Below are 14,043 nucleotides of genomic sequence, written 5' to 3' on the forward strand. Positions count from 1 at the left end.
GACTGACTTGTGTGAGTGACACGCTCAGTGTGACAATACCGAGTTTATGTAGTGTTATTTAATTTTTTGTCAATGCTCGTGAGAATTCATTGTCGACGTTCGCCATGCTCGAAAGGCGTGTCAATTGAGAAGTACTCGTCTACATACCCATGCTGTGGAATATAATGCTACATACTGACACCCAAATCCTCAACTGATGGACTACCAACTATCACAAAAGCTCAACAATGTACTACAGTGCCTGGAGGTCAACAGGATGACCATTTCAGACTTCATAAAACAACTGCTCCAAAGCACGGACAAGATTCACCACTCAGCAAAGAAAAATTTAGTGCAACAAGGCTCGGAGATTTGCACTCACCTTTATCAGTATCCTGACACTCGCACATCAATATCTTTGTGGGCATATGAAGTCGTGAGGGAAGTGCTTGGCGCTGAGATCAAAGACCTGGTGCGGAAGGAGAACGGATTGCATTTCCGTGCCAAATCTGCAACGACGGAGCAGTTAGAACATTCATTTATGCCTCGAGTCGCGGAAAAGATCAGAAGGCATGCACCAACTATTTGGAGATTAATCTACTCACTTCTCGAGGCATCTGATGAGCGACGGAGCACAGGGAAAGCCATGGTTGATGAGATGGTGATGACCGAAGTGTTCGCAGATGCGGAGCGTGACCTTGGAGAGATTGGGGGTGACAATGGTGTAGATGAATCTACGTCAGATACAAGCGACGAACAAAGGAACGACTCACGCGAGCATCGGACCCATGTACAAGTAGAGGCCAGAAATACAACACTGCAGATAATCGTCAGTTCTATCACATTGCACTCAAGCTCGTGGACTCACACCTGTACAGAAAACTGTCGTGTGCATCAGTATAATTTTGCAGAGCTCAAACGAAAGATGCAATTACTTACAGGGTCTCCTCGGCATATTCTTCCACTCGACAGGTGTTCCGCAGAAAGTGATTGATGTCCTGGCACATGCGGGATTATCTATCAGCGTCACATCAATACACAATGCAGTACACTCGATGTCCAAAGAAATTGCAGCTAACATCAAGCAAGGTATTCGATCACTGAAAGTGTCCTTTGCATATGATCTCACATCCTCGCCACTTTCCGTCCGATTCCCAACACTCGGCACTTGTGCGATACTTGTTGATTTGTGCTTTTTTCGGGAACCTCCACCACCATCGTCGACCTGTTTTCGTTTTGCGGTGCGTGCATTGGCTCTTTCTCTTGCCTTCTCTTTCTGATAATCAATGTACTGTGGCTCAACTAGATAAATCCCAGTTGCCTCTGTAGAAATATCTCGCGCTGCTCTGCCTAAGCGTTGCCAAAGCGTGCAAAGTGACGAGGTGTATTTCCACTGGATTACTAACACAATGTCACGAAGGTCTAGGCCCTGTAAGGTATGAGCTTCACACATATATTTTAATGTAATGACTAACCATACCAGCCGCATCTGTGCAGAAGATACCCCATATCTCCCCCTTCCGAAGGTTCTCAATCGTCTCAGCTCGAAAATCAGTACTCATGCCTGAATGAAACCAGACCAGCTTTTTAGCCACAGTAGGTGGTGCTTCTGACCGTGCAAATTCGCATAATCGCTCTGTCTCTTTGCGCTCATTGCAAAATACCATGAATTTTGGAGGAGGTGGGTCACCATTGAACTTGAGGACGCGTTTTAGGTCATGCATGCTGTTTAAAGGGTCCAGCATCTCGATAACCATTAAGTGGATGTTCGGACGGTCATTGGTGCGTCGTGCTTCTGTTGTTCGATGGTCCTGCATGTGTAGGATGGACTTAACATCATGTAGCACGTGTCGCGGCAGTGTGGCAGATGCTACATGAAACACGACGTGCGGAGGGACTAGCCAACGAAGTCGACCGAGCTCAGCATAGGAAGGGCGAAAGTCACCACCCCATTGACTAATGCAATGCGCCTCGTCAAAGGTGATGCTGAAGAGTTTGTTGACGAATTGCGGTGTCTTCCACAAGGTATCGAAGCGGCGGTCTGACAGTATTCTCTCGGGGCTAACAATTATGACCCGAAACTTTCGGGTGGCAATTTCCTGTTTGATGTACAAGGTAAGTCATAAGATTCGAGCTTTAAATTATATCTCACCTCGAATATTGTGTCTGTTGCTGTTGCAGCGGACAGATTCACAACAGGTATATTGACTTCTTGTAGCTCGATGACATTTTTGTCTCCGAGGATCGTCAGCGGAGTGATCAAGATGGTGATGCCGCCATCGTTGAATAACAAAGGAATCCAGAATGTGAGTGTCTTGCCAGAGCCTGTAGGTGACAAAGTGACGACATCTCTCTTCTTCAGTTGTGCTTGGGCAGACTGCACTTGCCAATTACAAGGTACGAAGCCGAAACGTTCGTGGACCGCGGTGCGTATGGTAGCTATAGATGGTATGTCGTAGTTTAGGGGGGGCGAAGCCATCACTGATGCGTATTGCAGCAAATGAAAATAGCATTGACAAAAAATTAAATAACACTACATAAACTCGGTATTGTCACACTGAGCGTGTCACTCACACAAGTCAGTCCGAATTGAGTGATAACAGGCGAAATCAACAGAGGCAAACATCGCGCCACCTGCAAGTTTTGCCAGTCGGCTGGGTGTGTAAGTAGCCCCAAAAGTTTCGGTAAATCGTCGGAGAAATAGCGCTTGGTTGTGTTTGGTCTGTGTCGGATGTCGGGGGCTCTCTTACACACCCGCCGATGGGTAGGAGTCTGGGTTTTACCATTATTATACCGCCGAAAAAAGATTGTTCTCATACGCGTACCGTGGTAAAGCGGGGCATAGGCTTCTTGCCTAAGTTTGTTATCTAAAGCCAAAAGAGGTTGCGTCATATTGCCCTTCATATTTTTCATTGGTTCGGCCATGATTTTGATTTGAGAACATCATACATCGGAGAGAATAGGCGAAAGAACCAAGCGAAGCCTAAAGGTTTGCACCGGATTTGAAATTGTCCACCCTCCTTTGCTGGCAGTCCCTGGGACCACGAACAATATCAGTGGGATGACGACGAAACGTCCTGGAGATCAACAATGGAATCAGTGAATAGGAATTATAGGATAACAAGTATCATCGATCGTCTCTGTGACCAGCGATAATCAAAAAAGAATGACGTGTTTCTCCTGGCCGGGCTTCAAAAAAGTATACACAAGTATAGCACTAACTGTGACCGCAACGTCCACCTATTGATGCCATAAGCAGAGGCTAGTGGAACTGCATCCACATGAAGATGGATTTGGTGATGTGTCGCATGACTCGCGTGACTGTTCCTTGTGGAAGCTTCGGGTAATATATTCCTTTACTTGGCCGGCATTGTCTGAGGACAACATCTATGATCAGCTGGTCCACAGCATCCCGCCGACCTTCGAACAAAGGTGTACACTGCCTTTTACGCTGAATAAGGTGTAAGTGGCGCACTTCTTGGATTTTAATGGCCCCGGTTTATGGTGCTTAGCCAAGACCACGTAAAGAGGTCTTTGTTCTATAGCTTAAATGAGAAGTTGATTGTCCTTGGAGGTCTTCGTAGACGGGGGCTACGAGATGTGCGAATCTGGAAAGGTGTCAGTAGAACTGAAATAATGTTCAATAATAATGTGGCGAGGTTCGCTAGAGAACCGGCAGGGGAAGGAGAAGAATGGAAAATAGAAATAAATGCTACGCACTCTGCATGCTGAAATACGAGGCCGTATTTATCATGAGTAGATAGTCGAGGCAGAAGTCGCTTTTGGTATTTGATGTAGGACACGATGGCATTGTCGAAACATGGATGTGTAGTAGGTGGCCGTTGTAGAACAAACGACGGTATGCAACACTTGGGTATACCTGGCTTGTCATTCGATAATTCATGCAAGACCGTAAGCGCTCACATATGGTTCGTCATAAGTGATATCGATAAACCCTTCACGGTACCCGAAATCATGGATAACATACATACCAACATCGAATTCTTATCGGCGTGTCATACCGGGGCCGCCGGCTATGAAGAAATGCCCGACGAAGCCATCCACCTTGAAGCTGGACTGGAATTTTTGGAGTTCAAGAGCGTGATTGGCACTCCGTAGGTGGCCATTGAATGACGCTGTCGTTAGCAAAACCGTCGTTGTGAAAGCTTTCTACTATGAGAAAACGATCCAGGACTTGAAGCTTGAAGGAGGGTGACATGGACCTCCGTGAAGAAAGTTCCGATAGAGCAGAGAATTATTTTCATTGGCGTGGAGTTTGCTGTGTCCCTTGGCAGCTAGTACTATGTGTATCAGTTCTACTAGTGGCAAATGTCTCAGATGCCATAAGCAATTGCAAGGCAGATGGACTGAGCATTCTCTGGCAGTATATAGGTCGCATTGCAAGTTGTTTGGTACCCTGTACTTTTCTCCAGCCATAAAACCATCTACGTCGCAGAGAACGTTTTTCGTGACCCTCTCTTACTAGTAATATCGATCTGCGCGCCTAGTGGAAATGGATAACAGGCAAGCCCATTTTCCGTTTGTTCCAGCCGTATTGTTCTGAAGACTTCCTCACTCGAAGTACTCCCAAGTGTAATATTTCTCATGAACATTGCGACATGGAAAAGCAGCATTTCTCAGACTTGGAAAAGGTCGAGGGACCGATATCAGAATCGGAAGAGGAAGAAATATTGGGTCCCGACGAAGTTGCTCTTGAGTTGCTTGTCGTCTCCCTTAACTGGACACTGTTCTCAGTGAGTTCACATCGTCAGCAGTATTGTTCTATCCTCTGATGATGCATGGTTTTATTTATCAACTCCAGGCTTTGATAACGGGGTTAGTTTGGTTCAATGCGCCACGACTAGATTCCCCTGACAACATCGAGGTCCCTACGCACGAATCTCAACCGCCTTCGCTGCGTTATACGCTCTCACGCGGAGTATTCTTTGTCGGCAGCTCACTGAGTTTCTGCGTCGTACTCCTCATCGTTTTGGGCAAGATCCTCATGCGCCAGCGCACGCTCACTCTGAAATTCCCGCCTTTTGGCCCTCGTCGCCTCCCCAAGCATATGGTTCAACATCTACGCGCGATACCGGCATCCATGTCTCCATGGTTCATGAAACTTTTGAAGTCACTGCAGCTTACCTTTCCATTCATTCAGTTTATGATCACTATGGCAATACTCTCGCTCGTCTGGTTCTTTTAGTATCCCACCCTTCCAATGGCTCTTGCCAATTGTTCTTTTACTGTCTTAAACTGAGAAAGATCCTTTACATCGCCCAGTTCTCGGAATGAAGTTTATGTTTACCAACGTTATATTTCACTTCGAGGCTGGCACTTCTCACTGCGCTGCCGCATTGCATGAACATGCCATCCCCGACTTTGCCTGTCCGTTTTTGTATATTCATCCCATGTTTATTCTACCAAGTTATGCACGCTGTCAGCGTTTGGTGTGTCAATGCCCCGTCGCATGGAGGGCAGATAAAGAGTGATCACTCCAGATTTATCTAAGACAATACTACTTTTGTTCAATGAGACCATCAAGTATCTCGTTACCATACGAGAAACAAGAAGACATTTCAAGATTTCCAGGATGATGTTTGCCTTCAGTTATGCATCAGATGGCTTACGACCAATGCGCTGGGAAGCATGACGCAGGATGGGAGCAGTCGAACAATTCGTGTTGTTTTCATAGCACACGGGCGATGCAGAGAGCCATGAATACAACGGGTCATAAAACAATGAGGTAGGCAAATATGCAAGCCAAGCACGGGGACCTCCGCAAGAAAATGGACATCCTGAGATAATGATTCAATGAGAATAAAATATACAAGTACGACAAAACAGTCAGAGTGATTAATGAGAAGAGAAACGAATGTTTCTGTCGAAAGTAAAGGGCACGAGTCAGCAAATGCAAGAATCGAACCCAATTGCAAGGAGTCAAGCTTTGATTGATCGAATCGCATATAAGTAGAGGACTAGTACACAGCAAGACAGTTGGATGCACCTGGGGTTAACCTACAATAGTTGTAAATAGGATAATTTCAGACTCAACCGCAGTGTGAAAAGGACCCGTGCGCCTCAGTACTATTGAATCTGAAGTGCGACGTTTGTTGTGACACTCAAGTTCGGTTTATCACAGTGTTTGTCCCACGGGCAATGTAGTTTGAACCTGAGGACATCCTCAACTTTAGCCGCCGGTTGCAATGTTATTTTTATCCAGGGAACGAGGGTGATTGCAACCTGATTACCGGTTGTTCCAGAACATGAGGGCCAACGTGCTATGTACTATGAAATTTACTGGTTATAGAATTAATGCAAATCACAGAGGAGCCTTCGCTCATAAAGATTAGCTTAACAGAACTAAGTAGAGTTGGTCCTCACGCTCAGATCAGCTTAATACTGATTATTGAATGTCATTTATCTTCGTGCCCAGGTTTGCACAATACTGGTCACCATCTAGCGTTGATCTTCATGCCCAGATTCGCACAGTACTGGTCACCATCTGGCATTGATCTTCATGCCTAGATTTGCGCAGTACTGGTCACCATCTGGCGTTGATCTTCATGCCTAGGTTTGCGCAGTACTGGTTAAGTCATCTTAAGAGCCTGAATATTATTCCTCGTCTGACGTCAAGTTGTCAACTTAGGGCATTTCTGTCAGGCTAATAGCTTTGCAATCACACAGGACTAATATTAAAGAAACTAGCTATAGGGTATTGAATGTCCAAGTCAAAATTCTAATGAAGGTGTCGGGCCCATGTACAACCGCTGGCTCGCTCAAATGAGCCTCAAAATGTCCTCCATACTTCCCAAGCCGTTCTGCTTCAAGGCAGCAGCACCAATGGTAGAAGACCCACTGTGTGCCCCGTAAGCCTCCGGAACAATGATGTCAATCATGAATGGATTTTGGACGACCGGCCTCTGGTAGCGATGGGTGTCGAGTTCGATGGTATGGCTGATATATCTAAGGCTAGGTCAGCTTGATGTGCAGCCAGACAGTCAGGCAAACATACGCAGTCCAGCCTGGTGTCCCCCAAGAATCTCCCCACTGCTTCTGTCGCGCCTCAAACCACATTTCAACTTTGGACTAGAAGTCCTCGCCTTTGGTGGTGCGCCCGCCTTGGCCGCGCTTGCGCTTCTTCTTCAGTGGTTCTCCAATAGGAGAGTCTTCAGCATCTTCTGCACTCGGTGTTGAGAGACTCTCATCTTCTTCCTCTGCCCGGTCAAGCAAATGAGGGTTTTCATATGCAAAACGACGCTGGAATTTGAAATGGTGAGAAAATTTGGCAGTCATACAGTGGAGAAAGACCGTACTAAGATAGCCAAACGGGCGCGGACTGGATGTCCAAGGTCTGAGTTCCCGCCTGCACGACGGAAACGATTCGAACAGTCATAAATAAAGTCTGATAGTGTGCTTGTGTCATCGCCAATGACACTGTCACGTAGCTGCAACAAGGCAATCAGTTGAGAACCGAAACAAATATCAACCACTTGTGCGCACCAACTCGCGAAATGAATTACGGACGCTAGAACACTGACACTTAGTATAGATGGTCAGGAAACGTTCCCTAGCTGGGTTTCCATAGATGTTTGTGAGTTTAAAGGCCTCACGATCTTTATGTAAATGATTCTGTGGGATTCGAAAATAAGCATACAGCGCTATCTAATAACTCACTGGCAGGACTTACCGCAACATCAAAATGAAGTGTCATGAACGTGATCCTGTTAGGATCAAAGATAAGATCACCTGCCACAATGTGTATGTTTGTCTTTATGCTTCAGATATTTGATAGATGATGGCGCAAGAAGATTACTTACTCGTTGCTCAGGACTAAGTGAAAATGTGGTTTCAAGACGGATTTGTAAATCTGCGAGAAGTTGTTGTGTTGATTGGTGAGAGGCAGCAATTATGCGCTGTTCCTTGAGAATGCAGAATATACTGCCAAGGAGATAAGTTCTAGTTGCAAGGTCAGATTTGCTCAGTCCATGACCGAGCTGCAATGCAAAAAATGTCAGCGTGTGGATGAAAAATCAAACCGTTGACGTACCTTAGCAAAACCATGTAGGTTTTTCCGTAAGTCCTGTTCTGCATCGCCAAGGCCAAATTGGTTGGCGAGTGCGTCCACAAAGAGGGCGGATAACTCGTTTGCGAATAGATTTGGGTCAATTTGTGGTTGGCGTGAACTTGAAGGTGGGGATCCAGGAGTGCGTAGGTAGGCAGAAGGGCTCATCAGCAAGCTCGAATCCGAAGGACTTCCTGGCTGGGAATCATTGAGCGGACCAGATAAATGGAAGGATGATAACGCCCGTGGCTGAGAACCGGTAGGTGGAGTAGAGAAGTCGAAGGACATATTTGTAGACTGGGATGAGTGACAGTGAAAATGAATGACTGACTCGAAGGCGAGTCGCTGGAAAGTGCTCTACTAATAAAATCAGATGCTCATCGACACATTTATATAAAAACTCAGCTTACATTAGTGGGTTCCATGCGGTATTAATGATGGCCTCAAGGCATATTTTCGGTTTAATTGTTGTAATAAGGATCATGTTTGGTGGTAGTCGGCGCTGCAGCAAGGATGGCCTCAAGGTATAATTTCGGTTTTGTTGTCATAATAAGGATGTTTGGTGGTAGTCGGCACTGCAGCAAGGATGGCCTCAAGGTATAATTTCAGTTTTGTTGTCGTAATAAGAGTGTTTGGTGGTAGTCGGCGCTGCAGCAAGGATGGCCTGAAGGTATAATTTCAGTTTTGTTGTTGTAATAAGAATGTTTGGCGGTAGTCGGTACTGCAGCAAGGATGGCCTCGAGGTATAATTTCAGTTTCATTGTTGTAATAAGGATCATGTTGAATGGTCATAGTGAGCCCTGCAACCGAACGGTGACACTGCATATTAGCAACAAGTATTGGTAATCAACTAAGAGGGGCGCGTACAGCAGATGATATTATGTAGAAGGAGATATGATAAAGAATATTATGCACCTGGGTACTTGTAGGTGCAGCAGATGATATGTAGAAGCGAAAACCTGCTCCTGGTTACTGAACTTGTAATACAGACCGGTGTTGCTGTAGTGATCTATTAACTTGTCGGCCTTGAGCACGTGGTCCATGTGCTGCCGCTATAATAGATGTCGTGGAAGCTCCACCAGTGGTGTCATTGCGTGTCCGAATCTCCCTCGCAGCACCCTCGAGGATTGCGAGGTTCATATCTTGCGGCTGAATAGGTACCCGAAGGCCCTGCATGTGCTTTGCGTCTCGCATCCGTGCGGTGTTGAGAACAAGGTCATCAGGGTCCCCAATGTGATGTATCACAGCCTTAGCTTTTGATGTCTTCGCCCGTTCTTCGTAAACAAATTCAACATCGGAAGCCAAGCTCGTGCATTTGTGTACTCGGCATTGATGCTGCAGATTGGCTGCACATAAAATTTGCTTTCATAGAAACAGAAATTCAGTGACTGATGACTCGTACAGATGAACCACCAACCTCGACAGGATAGAGCAAAAAACCACCATGTGCCCTGACTGTGGGCATAGAGTAGGATGCTGCCGGTTCACCAACACTTCCGCGTTCCAGAAGAATTGCATCTGGACGCAGAAGGTTATCTGCATCCGAGCCTTGGCGCTGAATAATTTCTCGAATACACGCTACAATTGGAGACTGCTCTGCTGTGCCATCCGCTACGAGAACCCAATCTCCTATCTTACAAACATCCCCATTGAAAAGCACCATGGACTTGCAAGTACGGAAATTATGTCCTTTGAGAGTGTCGTTTGGAAGCGATCGAAGTGCATTCGGAAAGTATTTCCCCGTCTCGGTAGTCAAGTAAGGTTGGAGCGGCAGGTTGTTACGAAGGCATTGACCTAAAGATACTGACCCTTAGTATTGTATTTCTCAAAGTTGGAACTCGTGTAAAATTGAACTTTACCGTATTTTTTAGTGTCAGCATGCGTGTCGAGTCCAAGGTAGTCAGTAATAATATTTGGCCGTTGAACAAGTGACAATGGACCCTTTCCAACAACTTTGACGTTTATGGCATCTGGCGGCTTGTCTGATGAGGGATTAGAGGCTTGGATAAGTTCGGGAGAATCAGAGTGAATGTCATTTGTATTATTATCATGCATGAGTATTCGTGCCCCCGAGAGAATATGACGAATCCGACTTCCATGGGCGAAAGAACGTGCGATATCCCGAGAAGGAGCGCGGTGGTTTGAATGAATACTTTTCGCACGAATGACAGCATTGAAGGACTCAAATGCCTCTGTCGCAAACAAAGCAGCTGGCCCAAATCGTCGAATGTGGTCAACGACATGTAATAGAACATGAAATTTAGGCTTATTGAACCATCGGGGAGTCCACCTGGCGGTGCACGCAAGAAAGTTATTGATCGATGTTGTAAGATTGCGCTGAGATGATAATGATCAGATACTAATATGAATATCAGCAAATCAGACTGAAAAGTATGCTACATACTAAATGTTCCATGGAGTTTTCGATTTCAGGCTGCCAGATGAGTGGTATTAGGTTTGATAACGCAACCCAAGTATCATAGCATTCTGTGGGTACCAAGTCATGAAGCACGAATGGTGCAACTTGTGTGATAGCACGAAAATCACGACCAACAAGAGACCCTGCATATTGAACGAGGGTGTGACCAGCGAGATGGCTGAGTCCAAGACCTGAGACGTCAACAGATGATAGGCGAGTTTCTAAAAGTTCCCGCTTCAATTTGTCTTTTCCGATTCTCACAGAGACAACGTCGCGCCAAAGGTATTTGACAAATCCAAGAAGGACTGTGTGGAGGATTTCCACAGGTGTGTCGGTGTGAGGATCGATACCTGAGATGTTGTTGAAGTCAATCCTAATAATATTACACTGTGAAAATGGTTGAGAGACCTTTGATTCGCCACACAGGACTTATGACATTTTCGGGCAGTGTCTCTTTAACTCTATCAAGCGCTTCCTGTTTTGCCTTATTGCCACCCCGGATTTTGCAGTATGATTCAGCTAGGCGATTCAAGAATGAGTCCAGAAAGGTGTCCTTGATGCCCGTAGAAGTCTTCCTTTGTTTGATCTGGGTCTGATTCCCGACTGTTGACGCATGAATGAACATTGACTTGAGTTCAGCGATAGTTTCATCCTTGTGACGTGGTTCTCCTATCTAATATCATACTTCATAAACGAAAATATATGCAAGACCGCTCAGATTTGTTATTACCTTTACAAACTGCTTAACCCGTGTCGCCATCTCCTCCATGGTCTCCTTTGCTCGTTTCCGTGTAGATTTTGGAGGAGCATCGGTAGTATAGGCTTCGGATTCACTTCCACTAACCTCACCAACACTATGGTCGGTATCTTCAGGTCGTGCAGCAGCTGCTCGTGCAGGATTGCTCTCCACACTTGCATCGTGCCCCTTCACTTTACAGATACGGCAAAAATATTTTCCCATTGACCCGATATGACAGGCCATCTCACTTTGCATGGGGTTGTCCCCGAGCAAGGCCAAGATGGACGGGATGACAAGAACATACTCCTCGTGGACACAGTCCCAGGCCCAGATGCCTTGCTTCCATGATTCCCTAAATTTTACCAGCATCGTTATTTCCACTTGCCTGCTCACGACAAATCTTACTCACTCAAGTTGGTCTACAATACCATCCAACATTTCAAGTGGAGGGGCAAGATTCGATGTACAAAGAAAATGGACGTTGTACTCTCGGTGGACTTCTGCTCGTGGCAATCCTGCAGCTGTAAAAAGAAATGAATTATGTTTGTTCCACTTCTTCGATAAGTTTCCAGATGTGTCGTCGCAGTATAACCAGAGAGGCATTGCATATACGCGAGCACCTGATGCCCGAACACGCCATTGATTGCCTTCAGAAGGATTGGTTAATGTCCATGGCTGCAATTTGCCATTAAGTTCACGTTCTACACCTAAACATATATTTGCGAGATGTAATAGTCAAAGTGATAAAATGACTCTACCATATATCGAGTATGCATGAGGTAGACCGGATGTGGCTTCGCTCGAATCCCAGTTTCGGAATGATACAAGAAGATCATCTTCTGATACTTCAAATGAATGAAAATCTTCTACAACCCAACCGCAATCCAGTTCACGAGTGACAGGCCGCAATGACCAAGCTTTAGTGTACATCTTCCCGCCACGTATGAACCACCGAAATGGAATGCAGGCTTGGCCGCTCGATAGTAATGCAGGCTCGAAAACAAAGAAATCTTGGTTGTGCAGTCTGACGACAGGCGTAAGCAGCTCCGGGTCAAGTTCCTCAAGCCAACATTTAGCTTGTCGAGCTTCATTCAGTTCCACACCGGTATCTTCAGGGTAGAAGTGTAACAGTGGCCGAACACGAGGATTCATCATTTCCTTCAAACACAACTAAGTATAAAATATTGATTAAATTTCAGCAACACACACACCTGCCGAATAATGTCAGGCAGCGAGTTAACATAGTACCTATGGCCAAGAGCACCTTCATAAGGGATTGAACGGATACCGCATAATCGTTGAATAGTGTCTTTGATGAGTTTGACAGACTTCACCGAAGGTACATCGACTACATTGTTGACCCGAAGTAGCCAGAGTAAAATATCAATCTGTCGTTCTGAAAAAACAGAGCGTGGAAGGTGCATGAGAATATCAAGTGTGCACGTCTGATAGAACACCACTGGATCAACAACAGTTGGCAGGTTGATAGACGACCTTACAATCTTATCGGGCCACGGAAACCATTCCTCATTCACGATTTGATTTCGAGAACGCTTTCTATCACTGCCAGTTCCAATAGCGGCATCACCAGCCTGGTTGTCATCTGCTCAAAATGTCAAAGTGAGCCGCATCCCATGTAGCCAGAGTAACATACCATCGTGCCATGTCTGCCCCGTAAAAACTTCTTCATCTTCTGATATTTCGGCTCCCTGATCATCTGAGAGGTCATCTTCATCTAAAAAGTCTCTTAAACCTTGCACGATCGTTGCCTTCGTGACTGAGTAGTCGCCAATGTTGTCTGCTGAGTCACCCAGCTCAAAATTGGGAGTGCTAGCCATGTCATCGAGAAGACAACGTAGCTCGACGATGGAGTTAGATTGAGCTTCAGGTACCATAGAACCATTCCCGTGATGCTGCTGCCTTCTCGAATGATATTTGACTGCATCTTGATGTGACCAGGTCCTCTCATGCTTCTGCACTGCTCGCCGATCATGGGGCTTATTGTCCTGACAAAGGTTGCAGACCCATTTGTTCGCCTCAGCAGGTGTCCAAACTAGCAAAAATTAGATCCTAGCTATTAGTTGTGAGCTTATCTATTAGATCACGTCGTACCATCAAGGTGGGAGAATTCTCCATCAGGCATAGTAGGTTGAGCAATGGGCCTGTTGATGAAGTGATTATTGCACTGAGGATAAGCAGAACAACCGTGCAAGGATATCTGTAAGACACCCTACGTATAAAGTACTTACAAGGCAGAACTGTAGAACGATATTGTTTCCAGTATGTGCTGCTTTCGGCCGTAGTGGGGTGACTAAACGAGGCTGTTGATCCAACGATTATTGTGCTGAGAGTGTATGGAGAGACTGCCGAAGGATAACTCAAGGACGCCCTCCGCAGATAGTACCTATGGGGTGCGGCCCTTGTTTGGCGTTGTTCCCAGGATAAATCGCTTATGGCCGAATAGACCAAACAGTTTGAACCTCAGGTTAAACTCGCAATGAGCCTGAGGCCCAACGCTCGGCGGCTGCCGGACAACTCAACATTAGCATTTCATTCTTGTTTATACTTAACCGACGGATCTTGTCCTAACTCAGTACTCAGTCTTTATTCAAAACGGAACGGCGCACAAAATTTATATATATACTGAGCGCCAAAAGGACCAGTTTAACCACAGGTTCAACTAACTTCTTACCGTGTACATAGTGATGTAACGGGGGTATTGTCGCCTCGGGAACGGCCACTAGGCTGTTTTGTTTCGTCATTCATTACTACATGCATTACATTGGGTACTTATAAGTTATTAATATATTCTTCGTTTGTTAGACTTTTATTGGTCACCGT

The 14,043-nt window shown here is 45.7% G+C and overlaps 5 protein-coding genes across 5 annotated transcripts; 3 read left to right on the forward strand and 2 right to left on the reverse strand.

Annotated features, from left to right (window-relative positions):
- Positions 1–196: 196 nt before the first annotated feature.
- HD556DRAFT_1233126 (uncharacterized protein) lies at positions 197–1,259 on the forward strand (the record flags this gene model as incomplete). Its single annotated transcript, XM_041297569.1, has 2 exons — positions 197–808; positions 858–1,259. 2 exons carry the CDS (start codon positions 197–199, stop codon positions 1,257–1,259), a joined length of 1,014 nt encoding a protein of 337 aa, XP_041162653.1.
- A 2,524-nt stretch (positions 1,260–3,783) lies between these two features.
- Positions 3,784–4,324, forward strand: HD556DRAFT_1354663 (uncharacterized protein; the record flags this gene model as incomplete). The annotated part of the gene is made up of 2 exons (XM_041302432.1): positions 3,784–3,791; positions 3,897–4,324. 2 exons carry the CDS (start codon positions 3,784–3,786, stop codon positions 4,096–4,098), a joined length of 210 nt encoding a protein of 69 aa, XP_041162654.1. The 3' UTR covers positions 4,099–4,324.
- Positions 4,325–5,517, forward strand: HD556DRAFT_1354664 (uncharacterized protein). Its single transcript, XM_041302433.1, has 3 exons — positions 4,325–4,503; positions 4,562–4,733; positions 4,802–5,517. Exons 1-3 carry the CDS (start codon positions 4,493–4,495, stop codon positions 5,183–5,185), a joined length of 567 nt encoding a protein of 188 aa, XP_041162655.1. The 5' UTR covers positions 4,325–4,492; the 3' UTR covers positions 5,186–5,517.
- Positions 5,518–6,758: 1,241 nt separating this feature from the next.
- On the reverse strand, positions 6,759–8,351 carry HD556DRAFT_1464263 (uncharacterized protein; the record flags this gene model as incomplete). The annotated part of the gene is made up of 7 exons (XM_041308320.1): positions 8,030–8,351; positions 7,800–7,976; positions 7,670–7,750; positions 7,483–7,611; positions 7,296–7,427; positions 7,070–7,239; positions 6,759–6,936 (listed from the first exon to the last, which is right to left on the reverse strand). Exons 1-7 carry the CDS (start codon positions 8,330–8,332, stop codon positions 6,759–6,761), a joined length of 1,170 nt encoding a protein of 389 aa, XP_041162656.1. The 5' UTR covers positions 8,333–8,351.
- Positions 8,352–8,369: 18 nt separating this feature from the next.
- On the reverse strand, positions 8,370–13,345 carry HD556DRAFT_1464269 (uncharacterized protein; the record flags this gene model as incomplete). Its single annotated transcript, XM_041308321.1, has 12 exons — positions 8,370–8,708; positions 9,036–9,379; positions 9,462–9,838; positions 9,904–10,381; positions 10,449–10,813; positions 10,872–11,136; positions 11,194–11,587; positions 11,612–11,909; positions 11,961–12,372; positions 12,414–12,805; positions 12,857–13,255; positions 13,315–13,345. The coding sequence occupies 12 exons, from the start codon at positions 13,343–13,345 to the stop codon at positions 8,564–8,566; spliced, it is 3,900 nt and encodes a 1,299-aa protein (XP_041162657.1). The 3' UTR covers positions 8,370–8,563.
- Positions 13,346–14,043: the final 698 nt, after the last annotated feature.

Source organism: Suillus plorans, assembly GCF_016647745.1.
Source record: "Suillus plorans strain S12 chromosome Unknown HD556scaffold_15, whole genome shotgun sequence".
NCBI classification, from domain to species: domain Eukaryota; kingdom Fungi; phylum Basidiomycota; class Agaricomycetes; order Boletales; family Suillaceae; genus Suillus; species Suillus plorans.